We start from the raw sequence: 15,542 nt of genomic DNA, 5'->3' as shown, positions 1-15,542 counted from the left end.
TTCTGGGTGGTTTGTAGTAAGTGGTTGCAGTGGTGGATGTAATAAGTGTTACATACTAGTATTGTGGATAGTTTATTACAGTGGTTAAAGGTAAAGTTGATAGTTTATTTAGAGAAGCAGTTTGATAAGAAGAAAAGTAAAATTTCTTTTTACAAGAAAGCCTGCTGCTGTGTTTTTCATTGAAGACTTCAGTTAGGTATAGTGGTTAACTGTGGCTACTTGGTGGGTTAACTTCCACATGTGCGCAAAACTTTTCCCCAACAATCATCTCTTTCAAGACAAGTAGACTCCCCCCCAAAAAATTAATGTGTGAGCAGTTTTCTCAGACTTTACCATATGGACATCAGTTGTGCTTTTGCATACAATGGAATACAAATGCATCCGTCTTTTGTGTGAGCTGGCAAACCTTGGAAGCTGTCGCATTCACTACCTTACTATTCTTGTTCTTATAGAAAAGATACACACATTGCCATTTGCACCTTATCTACTTCTTTTTTCTTACTACATGCTGGTTATCTGTAGAACACATGCTTAATCTACTTTCTGAAATAACCCATGTTTGGGCTTCGCACAGTTCTTTGAACCACGTACCCACCAAGTCCTTGGAGAGGACTTTATTGTTGTTGTTGTTGTTATTATTATTATTATTATTATTATTATTATTATTATTATTATTATTATTATGTCAGTACAACACAGCAAACAAGATCACTATGCTGGATTTCGTATTTCATCACCAGTCGGGCGCTTCCCAAGCACCTAGGACTGCGTGATGTAGCGGCGAATTATGTTTGCCGATCCCAGTAAAGCGGCCTTTTGCAATTGATAGATGGAGATTTTGTCAATTCTGATGGTTTTCAAATGTCCGCTGAGATCCTTTGGTACTGCGCCCAGCGTGCCAAGTACCACTGGGACCACTTTCACTGGCTTATGCCAGAATCGTTGCAGCTCGATTTTTAGATCTTCGTATTTCACTAATTTCTCTAGCTGCTTGTCATTATTATTATTATTATTATTATTATTATTATTATTATTATTATTATTATTAAGTGGGTTGAGTTTTGCTGAGCCACAGATGTCCTTGGGAGGGCAGGCAACATCCTATGTACCTGAGCCATCAAAAAATTAACCAGGGTTAAAATTCACTAAGCTTATTAGAATGTATGACTGTATCTGCTTGGTCTTGATCAAGACATGACAGCGTGTCAATGTGTAAAGAATAATAAGGAGTTCTTGAAAGAGTAAGCATTTGAGTAAGCGTCACAGTGGCACAGGGATTAGTAGTACTGCAGGCTACTTCTGCTGACTGCCGGCTGCCTACAATTTGGCAGTTCGAATCTCACCAGGCTCAAGGTTGACTCAACCTTCCATCCTTCTGAGGTGGGTAAAATGAGGACCCAGATTGTTGGGGGAAATAGGCTTGGAGAAGGCTATAAAGCACTATAAAACGGTATATAAATCTAAGTGCTATTGCTAAGTGCTGTTGTGTCAATTTTGTTTTGTTTTTCTTTGGACACTTTTAAAGCTATTCTAAAAGCATGTACAGTGTTCCCTCGATTTTTGCGGGTTCGAACTTCGCGAATAGCCTATACGACGGTTTTTCAAAAAATATTAATTAAAAAATACTTCGCGGGTTTTTTTCTATACCACGGTTTTTCCCACTCGCTGACGTCATACGTCATCTCCAAACTTTCGTCTGCCATTGCTGATTGGCCGAAATCTCAGCCAATCAGCGTTATCGCAAAAAAAAAAGGTTAATAAATAATTATGTTTATAAATATCAGGATCACTGTTTTATTCAATGGTGAGTACCAGTAATAATGGTGAGTAAATGGTTGTTAAGGGAATGGGAAATGGTAATTTAGGGGTTTAAAGTGTTAAGGGAAGGATTGTGATGCTGTTCATAGCCAAAAATAGTGTATTTACTTCCGCATCTCTACTTCGCGGAAATTCGACTTTCGCGGGCGGTCTCGGAACGCTGTATTGGTTTTCTTGACTGCCCAGTCCATCTTGGTCTGTTGCTTTGGTTTTTGATAGACTCCAGCCTGGCTCGAGCAAATGATAGCTCACACAACATGGCGAGACCTCTTTTACAAGCTGGCTGAAGCTCATCCAGACTGTCTTATGCTGAACTTCACTGTCAAGGTAAATACGGTTCTTTCATTCAACTAGCAAGATTGTAATCTCTCCCCTGTTTTTTTCATGAAAATTTGTAGGTAGATTGAGCAGGCAAACACGGTAGGAAGACAGTTGCATAGTTGGTCTTTTGGGCATTATATTGCCATGTTGATGGTTGAATAAGATGCACACAAGATTGCTACAGGGATCGTGAGCTTCTCCGTTGTCATATTACAAGAAGTTTTGCATACACTCACCCATGTATCTATTTCTAGTTTCCAGTTTGCTCTGAAATACGACATCTGTAGAGTTTGTGGCAGGATCCAGCCAACCATGACTGTAAAACAGATTTTGATCTGCTTAATTCATGGCTGAGAGATCTTCTTGGATTTCCATGTTTTACAGAATGGACTGGGAATTTAAAAAACAAAATCCCCAAAGAGAACCAGCGGCAAATCATTCCTGCAATATCGCCAAGAAAATTATATAGACTGACTTATATACCACTTGAATGTGTCTTTTTTTTCCTGCTCCTCCTCTTCCTTCTCCTAATTCTTCTTATTCTACTAATTCTAATTCTTATAATTCTCCATCTCCAACTGAACTAGGAAAAAAACAAATTTTCAAATGTTTATTTCTTGATTTTCATCCCCTAAGTCCGTGATGGCGGACCTATAGGTGGCATGTGGAGCCATATCCGAGGGCACGTAAGCCGTTGCCCCATGTCAGCTCCAGCACACATGTGCGTGCTAGCCTGCTGATTTTTGGCCTTGAGGAAGGCTGTTTCACCCTTCAGAGGCTTCAGGGAAGCTTCCTGAAGCCCCAGAGTGCAAAAAACCACCCAACGGGCAAACCAGAAGTTCAGAAAATGGACTTCCGGTTGCCCATTGTGGTATTTTTCACACTCCGGGGCTTCAGGAAGCTTTCCTGGAGGCTCCAGAGTGCAATACTTTCAGCAGAATGTTAGGGGTATTTGTTGGCATGGGTGTCAAGATAAAGGAGTGTTTATGCATATGTTTTGGGAATGCCCGATAGTGCAGGAATTTTGGCAAAAAGTGCAAGAGGACATTAATAGAATGCTAAATATACAATGGACAATCATTAAGGAAATGGCAGTACTAATTAAAAGAAATGCGATGGGAGAATTTAGAGAATTAAAACAAGCAGCAATAGAAAGCGCTCAGGCGGTAATAGTTTTGGGTTGGAAGGATGTGACAAAATGGACAATGCAAAATTGGTATAGGACCATATTCAATTTGAAATTATGGATAAAAGGATAAATTTGGATAATGAAACTGAATTGAGACAACTGATGGGACGGTGGGACAAGGTAAGATGATATATGATGAGTACAATCTGAGACCAAGCTACAAGAAATAAATTGGAATCACTCTATAACAGTGTTTCCCAACCTTGGCAACTTGAAGATATCTGGACTTCAACTCCCAGAATTCCCCAGCCAGCATTCGAGTTGAAGTCCAAATATCTTCAAGTTGCCAAGGTTGGGAAACACTGCTCTATAATATGTAAATAGATATATTGCTCTTGGGTTAAAGTGGATTATATAAGAAACACTCCCGGTTGTGAGTGTGTCGGGGTGGTGGGCACATTTCACTATGCACTGTTTGATGTTGTGTGTATATTAAACTTGTTAAAAATCAATTAAAATATATATTTTTTTAAAAAAAAGAGGCTCCAGAGTGCAAGAAAACAGCACAATGGGCAAACCAGAAGTCCGTTTTTCTGAACCTTCAGTTTGCCAATTTTTTCACTGTCCAAGGCTTTAGTGAGGCCTGTGCGCATGCGCAGGGATGGGGAGATTGTGCGCAGGGCAACGGGGATGCGCATGCATGAGGGGGAGGGACTGGATGTGGGCACATGCCCATGTGCTAGTACATGCGCACACACCCTTTTGGCACATGAACCAAAAAAGATTCGCCATCACAGTCCTAGTTTGCATCCTTCATTATATAAAACAGTATTTGCCATAGCGATGAATGAATCCTCTTGGATTGCAAAACGGCTACTGTCTCAGTTGGAAATCCTCTGGTTGGTTGCAGCTGATCTCCGACGCTGGATACCAAGGGGAGATCACCAGTGTATCAACAGCTTGCCAGCAGTTGGAAGTTTTTTCTCGTGTACTGCGGACATCTCTGGCTACCATCTTAGATGGTGGAGAAGAAAATCTGGAGAAGAATTTACCAGAGTTTGCTGTGAGTTTGCAGCCCTGTTTTCCCCTTTTTGGCTGTGTTTTTGTTTTTGAAAGGAAATGTCCAGTTCTTAAAAATACTTGCTGTGGAAAAAGTGCGAGGGGATGGTGATTTTCTAGGCCTGTGGCTAGGTTAGTGTATTTCTTTTTTCAATACCATCATTCACATTGGACTTCGTATTTGAAGGCATAAGCTAAGGTTCTTCACTGACCTGAAGTGCAGCAGAAGGACAGATAAACTGTTAACTTCAAAGCTTTGGACTTACAGTGGTACCTCTACTTACGAACTTAATTCGTTCCGTGACCAGGTTCTTAAGTAGAAAAGTTTGTAAGAAGAAGACATTTTTCCCATAGGAATCAATGCAAAAGCAAATGATGCATGCGATTGGGGAAACCACAGGGAGGGTGGAGGCCCTGTTTCCTCCCAGGAGATTCCTAGAGAGGCCCCGTGGAGGCGTCTCCCCACCTTTTCCAGCCCTGTTTCCTCCCAGGAAATTCCTAGAGAGGCCCCATGGAGGTTGCTCCCCACCTTTTCCGGCCCTGTTTCCTCCCAGGAGATTCCTAGAGAGGCCCCACGGAGGCTTCTCCCCGCCTTTTCCGGCCCTGTTTCCTCCCAGGAGATTCCTAGAGAGGCCCCACAGAAGCTTCTCCCTGCCTTTTCCGGTTACAGTTTGGGAGGCTTGGGTTTGTAAGTGGAAAATGGTTCTTGAGAAGAGGCAAAAAAAGTCTTTAACACCACGTTCTTATCTAGAAAAGTTCATAAGTAGAGGTACCACTGTATTAGAAAAGAATTATGTAACTCCAAACAGTTGTTTTGTCTAAAGGATTTTTTTTGCCTTTTGTTTTTATTACTTAAATAAAAGATGGTCAATCTTTGGTGGTAGTTACTATTGGCAGAAGGATGGCTTGATCAATTAAGTAAATTAAATGAATTATTAAATTTATTAAATTAATCCATTAAATTGATTAAGTCCATCAATTTGTTCATCTTTTGGGCAGACCCTAGATTTATAAACCTTTTTTGGTGGTGGTTTAAGGTAATGATATTTGTGAATTTCTTTTAAAAACACATGCAATATGGACTATTCAACAGGGGGTTCCCATCTCAATCTGGCTGGAAACTGCCAAATTTTCCACACTCATAGTTCAAAGACATTCAAATGAAATACAGTAGTACCTCTAGATACGAGCTGCTCCACATGCGAGTCTTCCAAGTTACGAGCCGCGACGTGAGCGAAATTTCTGTTCGACACCCAAGCTCAAATTCGGGATACGAGCCGAGCTTCCACTATGTGGCGCAAGAATCTCCTTGCTTCAGGTTATCTCGGCTCGAAAAACAAAGTCTAAAGGCATTCGTTCAAGATGCGAGTTGATCAACTTACGAGCTCAGGTCTGGAACGAAATAAACTCGTATGTCGAGGTACCACTGTATGGTTTAAATGAAATTCTGAACTTTTTTGTGGTGTATGTTTTCCTATGAACTGAAAAATATAACAATCCCATAACATTAGACACCTTCATGTTTCTGAATGTTCTGTGACAATGTATTTGCAGAAAATGGTGTGCCATGGTGAGCACACATATCTTTTTGCTCAAGCTATAATGTCCATGTTAGCGCAAGAAGAACAAGGAGGCTCTGCCGTACGTAGAATTGCTCAAGAGGTCCAGCGATTTGCTCATGAGAAGTAAGAACTTGCTTCATTTCTTTTCCAGTTTAATTTATGACCTTCCTTGATTGCATGCCTCAGAATAATTCTAGTGCCTGGTTCTATTCTAAACATGATTAAATAAATATATCCCAAAATATGATAAATATTAAATATATCCCCAAATTAAATATTGTTTGAAAATGAAAATTATATCGTTAATCCAAGATGTTATGCACGCCCACATGTCATCAGAACATCAGGTGCACCATAATAGCAATATGGCAAATGTCACAGATCATGTACAGTAGTACCTCTAGATACGAGCTGCTCCACATGCGAGTATTCCAAGTTATGAGCCAAGATGCCAGCAAAATTTCTGTTCAACACCCAAGCTCAAATTCGGGATACGAGCCAAGCATCCACTAGGTGGTGCAGGAATTCCATGTTTCCAGTTATCTCGGCACTAAAAGCAAAGTCTAAAGGCATTTGTTCGAGATGCGAATTGATCGACATACGAGCTCGGCTCTGGCACGAATTAAACTCGTATGTCGAGGTACCACTGTACTTTCAAGGTGACATCGCTTCTGCCCCTTTGTACACACCCAGGCCTTGCAGATTATTAAGTGTACAATTTACATTAGCATTGGTAATTTAGAAATAACAAATTTGTAGAGCTTTTTCTGAGTTCTAGTGTCGTTCATGTTCCCACATCTCTTAGGTGCAGTAGCATCTAAACTTTTACTACAACGCCTGCTTGTTCAAAATTGTCTTTTCTAATTGGGATTCTGCCCATGTTGTCTAGATATCTAGAACAGTATTTCTCAACCCATGGCAACCTTAAGATGTGTATTCAGCTCTCAGAACCACCCCATCTAGTATATTGGCTGGATAATTGTGGGAGTTGAGGTCCACACATCTTAAAGTTGCAAGGCTCAGAAACTCTGATCTAGAGAGAATCTGCTTAAGGTTTGTGGGAGGTAAGAATGGTGTGGACCAGAAGGTAAATCTTCATAGTGATTTCTCGTCTCCCCAATTATAAAACCCACAGCCTTGAGAGGTCTACCTATCTCCTTTTCTTTGGACTTTTCGAAGAACACTGAAAACAATGCAGTTTTAGCAGGCTTTTGGCTTGGAAATTGTAGGCAATCATCTATTTGTTTCCACAAAATTTAAATGTTATATTATCCAGTCTCTTAGATTGGAGCAATATATATGGATGGATGAGTGGATGGATGGATGGATGGATGCCAGGGGTGGGCTACTGCCTGGATGGGGGGAAATGCAGTGGGGTAGTGAAAATGGAGCTCCACCCCAGAGCACCTAATTTGCACTGAAAGATGTTGAAAGAAAATGCAGGGCATCCTGCATAAGCCATGCCCACAGTGTGGTAGTTAAAATTTTGGTAGACCTTCACTGGATGGATGGACAGATGGATGGGTGGGTGGTTGGGCGGATGGATGGGCGGATGGACGGACACAGTTTACATGCTGCATAAATTTGGCCTATTTGATGCTAATAGTTGTGAGGTCATGTTAGCAATTGAACCACCTCTGCATTTTGTCCATGCAGCACAGTTGCTTCTGTTTTGGCCCTTAATAACATTTTTAGGTGATTGCTGTCTCCACTGTTATTGGTGATCTGCTATCTCTTCTTCTGAAGCTTTCCTAAAGCAAGCTTGCTCTGTCTCTTGTTCTTACTTCATCTCCTGAAGAGGGCATGATGCCAGTCAGATCACCCTAGCGTTGGGCACTGCAGCTTCCTATCCCCGCGCCTGCCAAGCCCTCGGTGCCATGCTGTCGAAAGGAGCTCTGAATCCAGCTGACATCACAGTCCTCTTCAAGATGTTCACAAGCATGGATCCTCCTCCTGTGGAACTGGTTAGTAGCCGCCTCCCTTGGGGAAATACAAAACAAAACCAAATTTCAGTAGTTTTGTCCTTTTTTTTTTCTTTTATAGGTGGGGAGTTGATTTGATTTGACTTCATATGTTTTTAATGAAGGAATACTCTTTTAAGTATCAAGAGTCATCATGGAAACATTAACACTTAATCTTAGTTCCAAAATTCATCTTCTTGGATGTTGTGGTTAGCTCTGGCCCAGCTCCTGCCCCAAGGAATGTGCAGGTGGATGTGGGGGATGTTTTGCTCCCGATGGAATCTGCCGATGAAACCTCCTCTAATCAAGGAAGCATGAGTGACAGGGAAGAGGGGAGTTTGGCAGACAGCCCAGGAGGAGATCAATCATCTGTATCATCCCTGGATTCTGAACAAGAATTAATGACACATCCACACATGCGTAGAGCGATGCATAGGAGACAACAACTGAAGGATTATTACAAGAGAAAATGAGGCCACCTGTGGTTGGGTGGGGCTGCTGTAATTAGTGCTACAGATAAAAGTGCAGCTTGGTGTTTTAGCCTTATGGCAGTTTATCTGATTCATTGTTTCGTCAAGATCGTGGTTTTTGTACTGTGCAAGATTGTGTGTGGACTCTCTGGACTTTAGAATTGGACTCAATTTCCCAGTTATTGGGTGAGCAATTGGATTGCATTTAACCTGTGCCTTGTGTGTACCAGAAAATCCCTTTGACATTTAAAAAGGGAGCTGTTTCTGTTTTTCTGTTTATAAAAACCTTTGGGTTTTCCTTTTATCGTGTGGTGTGTGTCTTCCTGGACTAATCACCCTGTAATTACGGGTGGTTGAAACACACCAGCAGAACATTGGAAATGAAAGTATTTAGAGATATACTGTAGTTTTTGTGGTGTATAAGACGCACCTTTTCACCCCCTAAAAGAGGGTGAACACCAAACGTAGCCCAGCCTCTCAAATGGAGGTTTCAGAGCCTTTTTTTCAGCCTGTGAAACCTCCGTTTGAGAGGCTGGGCAGGACTATAACAGAGATTTCAGAAGCTAGGAAAAAAACCTCTGAAACAGAGGTCTCACAGGCTGAAAAAGCAAGGCACAGTGCTCACAAACAATGAACCTGTTTGTATACTCTGGTCCGAAAGGATGGTAATCGGTGCTTATTGTTTAAAATCTGGGTTTTTTTGTTTCATTTCCCTACAGATTAGAGTTCCTGCTTTTTTAGACCTCTTTATGCTGTCACTATTCAAGCCAGGAGCAAAAATCAATCAGGACCATAAGCACAAATATATCCACATTTTGGCCTATGCGGCTAGCGTGGTGGAAACATGGAAGAAGGTAAATTTGGCATGACCGAATTTTAAACAGTTATAATTATAGTTTATTAGATTTGTATGCCGCCCCTCTCCGAAGACTCGTGCATAGACAGGTGAAGTCACTGGGGGAAATAATAACCACACGATTCACTTAACGACGCTGGCAAAAAGGTCATGAAATTAGTATGGCTCATAACGACTGCTTTGTTTAGCAACAGAAATTCTGTCCCAATTGTGGTTGTAAGTCGAGAACCGTCTAGTATCCAATGAGTCTTCCATTCGCTCAGACTCAGAAATATTCATACCTTTACGGAAGAGTCACTAAACAGGGCTGTGTGCCCATTCAGGTTTCAACAAGAATGTCCTTTTGTCTCCTGCACCTTATTTCAACATTCCTTAGAACAAGAGGGTGAGCATCAATAAAGATGAGCTCAAGTCAACTTCAAAAGCCATTGAAACAGTTCACAATCTTTGCTGCAATGAGAATAAAGGTGCTTCGGAGCTTGTTGCAGAGCTGAGTACCTTGTATCAGTGCATCAGGTAAGCCTTGCCTTAGAATATGATTTCTTTGCTTAAAAATGCAAAATTCTGTTTACATTACACAGAATATTAAGGAAGTGTACAGTTCTCTGCTTAAAGTTAAACTGATTTTAAATCTGTGTTTGTTGGAGAGCAAGGCTGAGAAATTTGCAGTATTACCTGGATAACTTTCAGTCATTGATCTGAGTTTACGATAAAGGACAATAATAAAAGGAACAAGTTTCTTACCTTCAGTTTTGTAGATGGCCTTTGGCTGTTTCTAAATTTCATTCTGGAAAACATTATGCTTAGCAAGTGTAAGATCTATGCTGGGAGTATCTCAGGCAATAACTATTATTATTATTATTATTATTATTATTATTATTATTTATTGGATTTGTATGCCGCCCCTCTCTGCAGACTCGGGGCGGCTAACAACAATGATAAAAAAACAACATGTAACAATCCAATTTAATAAAACAACTAAAAACCCCTATTATAAAACCAAACATACACACAAACATACCATGCATAACTTGTAATGGCCTAGGGGGAAGGAATATCTCAACTCCCCCATGCCTGGCGGTATAAGTGAGTCTTGAGTAGTTTAGGAAAGACAGGGAGGGTGGGGGCAGTTCTAATCTCCGGGGGGAGTTGGTTCCAGGGGCCGCCACAGAGAAGGCTCTTTCCCTAGGGCCCGCCAAACGACATTGTTTAGTCGACGGGACCCGGAGAAGGCCAACTCTGTGGGACCTTATCGGTCGCTGGGATTCATGCGGTAGCAGGCGGTTCCGGAGGTACTCTGGTTCAATGCCATGTAGGGCTTTAAAGGTCATGACCAACACTTTGAATTGTGACCGGAAAGTGATTGGCAGCCAATGCAAGCCACGGACTTGGCATGTCTTGCTCTGCTTTCTGCTCTCCTTAGATTTCCAGTTGTAGCCATGGGGGTATTGAAGTGGGTGGACTGGACGGTGTCAGAACCCCGATATTTCCAGCTTCAGACAGATCACACGCCGGTACATTTGGCACTGTTGGACGAGGTGAGTTTTTCTGAGTCCTACCGAGTGAGAAGTCAGTCTGGCTTTATCTTTCATATATGTTTGCCAGTGTTTTCCCCAGGGACTTGGATGTCCCCAATCTTTCGGACAATTTTGTAAGGCGTTGGAGCAATGGTTGTTGCCCCAAATGACGAGGCTGGGAGGTTATTTCACTAACTATGTGGCTTCCCCATTGACTTTGCTTATCAGAAAGTCGCAAAATTAATCACAGGATCCCGAAACATTGCAATCACCACAATTATGAATCACTTGCCAAGTGTCTGAATTTTGATCATGTGACCTTGTGGATGCTGCGGTCATAAATATGAAAAATGGTCATAAGTCATTTTCCAATGCCATTTATTTATTTATTTATTTATTAGATTTGTATGCCGCCCCTCTCCGTAGACTCGGGGCGGCTCACAATACAATAGTAAAAGACCATAATAGTAAAATTGTAACTTATTTATTTATTTATTTATTTATTTATTTATTTATTTATTTGATTTTTATGCCGCCCTTCTCCTTAGACTCAGGGCGGCTTACAACATGTTAGCAATAGCACTTTTTAACAGAGCCAGCATATTGCCCCCACAATCCGGGTCCTCATTTTACCCACCTCAGAAGGATGGAAGGCTGAGTCAACCTTGAGCCGGTGATGAGATTTGAACCGCTGACCTTCAGATCTACAGTCAGCTTCAGTGGCCTGCAGTACAGCACTCTACCTGCTGCGCCACCCCGTCTCTCTCAAACGGTTGTTGCTGTTGTTGTTGTTGTTGTTGTTATTATTATTATTATTATTATTATTATTATTATTATTATTATTATGTCAATACAACACAGCAAACAAGATCACTATGCTGGATTTCGTATTTCATCACAAGTCGGGCGCTTCCCAAGCACCTAGGACTGCGTGATGTAGTGGCAAATTATGTTTGCCGATCCTAGTAAAGCGGCCTTTTGCAATTGACAGATTTTGTCAATTCCGATGGTTTTCAAATGTCCGCTGAGATTCTTTGGTACTGCGCCCAGCGTGCCAAGTACCACTGGGACCACTTTCACGGGCTTATGCCAGAGTCATTGCAGCTTGATTTTTAGATCTTCGTTATTCTTCTTCTTCTTCTTCTTCTTCTTCTTCTTCTTATTATTATTATTATTATTATTATTATTATTACCATAATAGTAAAATTGTAACTTCAAACGGTTGTTGTTGTTGTTGTTATTATTATTATTATTATTATTATTAATTAGATTTGTATGCCACCCCTCTCCATAGACTCGGGGCGGCTCACAACAGTAATAAAACAATACATGGCAACAAATCTAATAATTAAAATCTAAAATAACAGTTTTACATTTTAAAAAACCCCAATAGATAAAATACATACACACAGTCATATCATGCACAAAATTACATAGGCAGGTTAGTAAATGTATGATTGTAAGTCGAGCTCTACCTGTATTCTTCATTTTAAGGTTTGTGCCTCGTCATATTTGTCTCGTGATCAAGTTTGTGCATGAGCAGAAATGCCGATCTTACCTTATGCTTTTTGCTCTGCAGATCAGCACCTGCCACCAATTGCTTCATCCCCTGGTCTTGCAGCTTCTTGTCAAACTTTTTGAGACTGAGCACTCTCAGCTTGATGTCATGGAACAGGTAACGACAACTCAAAAATATGGGCTTCTTAACCCTTGAGATTTTTGATGGGGCATCCTGAAGCTGATTAGCTGAAGAGCTAGGGTGGCACAGTGGTTAGAATGCAGTATTGCAGGCTAATTCTGCTGACTGCCAACAGTTCTGCAGTTCAATTTTCACTGGCTCAAGATTGACTCATCCTTCTGAGGTCGGTAAAATGAGAATCCAGATTGTTGGGGCCAATAGGTTGACTCTGTAAACCACTTACAGAGGGCTGGAAAGCATTGTGAAGTGAATCAGGCCAAAGCCCATTGAGTCCAGCATTCTGTGTCACACAGAGGCCTACCAATTGTCCATGAGGATCTTGAGCAGAAAGAGAAGGAGAATTTTCACTGGCTCAAGATTGACTCTTCCTTCTGAGGTTGGTAAAATGAGAACCCAGATTATTGGGGCCAATAGGTTGACTCTGTAAACCACTTAGAGAGGGCTGCAAAGCATTGTGAAGTGGTATATAAATCCGATTGCTACTGCTGTTAAGAACATAAGAGCATAAGAAGAGACATGCTGAATCAGGCCAAAGCCCATCGAGTCCAGCATTCTGTGTCACACAGTGGCCCACCAATTGTCCATGAGGATTTTGAGCAGAAAGAGAAGGCAAAACCCTCCCTTTCCCTTGACCCTCAACAAATGGTACCCAAGGAAATCCTGCCTGCCTCAACCTACATAGAGGCGGCACTTGGACATTCGTTTCAATATGGTACCCAACATAACCATGTTATTTTATTAAATTGCTGAAGAAGTTTGCCTGCTTGTAAAATTACCACTCCCAACGAGAGAAAAGTGTTGGGAATCCTTGGGTTCATACAGTTGAAAGATCCGTTACAGAATGGATCTGTAGAAAGAACTCAGAATTATTTTTATTTAATGGTAAAGTCCAGTCTTACTTGAAAGTCTATAATTTGTCTAATTGGCTAGGAAAATCATCGTGCATTAAAAGTCTTCTTTGTTCCTATATATTGATAGAGAAAGATGCATTCCTGAGTATTCTCTGCAGTTCAATTGAATACTGAGGATGCTTCAGAAGAAAACTCCGTAAATTATATCTCAGATGAATTTGCTGGTTATACCCTTCTTTATATAATATTTAAAGAGCCCCAGTCCAAAATTGTAGGGAGTCAGAAAAAAGAAACCACTTTTTTTTGTTACTTACTTCATTTTTCCATGTTTTATATTTTTCTAATAGAAAACTAATAGACTTTTTTTGAATAACCTTCCCAGCAAAACAAACACTACAGTACAGTACTTCTATTTTCTTGATCAGTAGAGGGCAGTGTGACACAGGCTTTTCTTGCTCCCTTAACTGATCAAATGAAAAACTCTGAATACTTTTTTAAATTTGGGAAGAAAGTCACCAGGATAGGTTGAGCCAAAATACACAGTGTTGTTGTTCTTCTTCTTGATAAATTAATTTAGCATATTTATTTATTGATCATTTGATTTGATTTGATTTGTATGCCGTCCTTCTCCGAAGACTTGGGGTGGCTCACATCATATAACATAACAATACAGTACAATGGCAAATCTAATTAAATTTAAAATTACAATCTAAAAATCCAATATTTAAAAACCATCATACCAGTTCAATCATACAACATATATCTCATTTCGATTGCCAAGGGTCTGAGATGAGAATAATATATTCTCGTATGATGAGAACAAGAGAAAAGAGAAATAAACAAATAAATAAAACAGAAATAAGTAAATATTATTCATAACAATGATGACATATGATATGAATTCACTTAGGCGCTTTCAATATCCAAAAGTCATCCCTCAATCAACTTTCTGATGGAAAGAATGGGTGTGATAGTTAAAGGGCTTGCAATGGCTCTGTAAGGCTTATGTTATTCCTTAAAACTCCATAATCGCTCCCTTAAAATAGAAACATAGAAACATAGAAGTCTGCCGGCAGAAAAAGACCTCATGGTCCATCTAGTCTGCCCTTATACTATTTTCTGTATTTTATCTTAGGATGGATATATGTTTATCCCAAGCATGTTTAAATTCAGTTACTGTGGATTTATCTACCACGTCTGCTGGAAGTTTGTTCCAAGGATCTACTACTCTTTCAGTAAAATAATATAAAATAATCCTCAAGAGACTTTACAAACATTTTGGTACTGTGTATTTATTTGGGTGCAGTGGATTTATTTCCACTTAAATGGCAGAAAACTATTTTCTTATGGAGCCAAGAATATAAATTCCATTAGGTAGTTCTCCTGGATAGATTTTAGGTTTTATTTTTGTTCCACCTCTGATGATATAAGCAAGCCAGAAATTGCACAAAAGCTAAAATTTTCTCCAGTAACAATAGAAATTGCTTCTCTTTTCTCAGCTGGAGCTTAAGAAGACTCTTCTCGACAGAATGGTTCACTTGTTGAGCCGTGGCTACGTCCTGCCAGTGGTGAGTTATATCCGGAAATGCCTGGAGAAGCTGGACACGGATATATCTCTGATCAGATATTTTGTGACTGAGGTCAGTAAATATTGGGATACTTAAAAAGAGTTTTAAAATGCTATTCAGATGGATCAATTTGCACTGGGGTGGTGAAATGCAATCCAGAGTCCCAGGAGGGAAGGGCTGCATTTCAGAGGGCCAAGAGACAGCGAAGTTTAGATAGTTTGGTTGGAAGGTTTTTCGGAGTACAGTGGTACCTCATCTTACGAACGCCTCTTATAACGAACTTTTCAAGATACGAACCCGGTGTTTAAGATTTTTTTGCCTCTTCTTCCGAACTATTTTCACCTTACGAACCCAAGCAGCTGCTGCTGGGATGAAGGGGTTTCTTTTTTCCCCCTTTTTTGAAGAAAGAAAGGGAGGGGCAGCTTGGAGTAGGAAAGATTTTGCAGAGAACAACGTGCTTGCAAAGGCACTGAAAGGGTGTCTTTTGAAGAAAGAAAAGGGAGGGGCGCCCCCCTTGCCTTTCTTCCTTCCCACTCACCCTTTAGCCTAGCCTTGCTTCTTCCACCCGCCCCCTTTAGCTGCTCCTCCCTGCCCTCTGTTCGCCTCCCTTCTAAAGTTTGGGATTTTCCTGAAGGATTTGCACGCATTATTTGCTTTTACATTGATTCCTATGGGAAACATTGTTTCATCTTACGAACCTTTCACCTTACGAACCTCCTCCTGGAACCAAT

General features: G+C 40.6%; 2 protein-coding genes across 2 annotated transcripts in view; one reads left to right on the top strand and one right to left on the bottom strand.

Moving 5' to 3' along the window:
* Nucleotides 1-15,542, bottom strand: part of PRELID3B (PRELI domain containing 3B) — a 137,309-nt gene that overhangs the window by 13,183 nt on the left and 108,584 nt on the right. The window lies entirely within an intron of this gene.
* NELFCD (negative elongation factor complex member C/D) overlaps nucleotides 1-15,542 on the top strand; it is a 36,598-nt gene that overhangs the window by 14,918 nt on the left and 6,138 nt on the right. Inside the window, exons 5-13 of the mRNA XM_070744544.1 lie at nucleotides 2,038-2,145; nucleotides 4,179-4,331; nucleotides 5,882-6,012; nucleotides 7,688-7,853; nucleotides 9,040-9,174; nucleotides 9,553-9,692; nucleotides 10,600-10,714; nucleotides 12,273-12,368; nucleotides 14,743-14,883. Coding sequence (XP_070600645.1) covers nucleotides 2,038-2,145; nucleotides 4,179-4,331; nucleotides 5,882-6,012; nucleotides 7,688-7,853; nucleotides 9,040-9,174; nucleotides 9,553-9,692; nucleotides 10,600-10,714; nucleotides 12,273-12,368; nucleotides 14,743-14,883 — 1,185 coding nt within the window. The remainder of the gene's footprint in view (nucleotides 1-2,037; nucleotides 2,146-4,178; nucleotides 4,332-5,881; nucleotides 6,013-7,687; nucleotides 7,854-9,039; nucleotides 9,175-9,552; nucleotides 9,693-10,599; nucleotides 10,715-12,272; nucleotides 12,369-14,742; nucleotides 14,884-15,542) is intronic.

The sequence above is a fragment of the Erythrolamprus reginae genome, chromosome 3 (genome assembly GCF_031021105.1).
Source record: "Erythrolamprus reginae isolate rEryReg1 chromosome 3, rEryReg1.hap1, whole genome shotgun sequence".
NCBI lineage: Eukaryota > Metazoa > Chordata > Lepidosauria > Squamata > Dipsadidae > Erythrolamprus > Erythrolamprus reginae.
The sequence above is the reverse complement of the archived record's forward strand: the minus strand, read 5'-3'. Positions and strand labels throughout refer to the sequence as shown.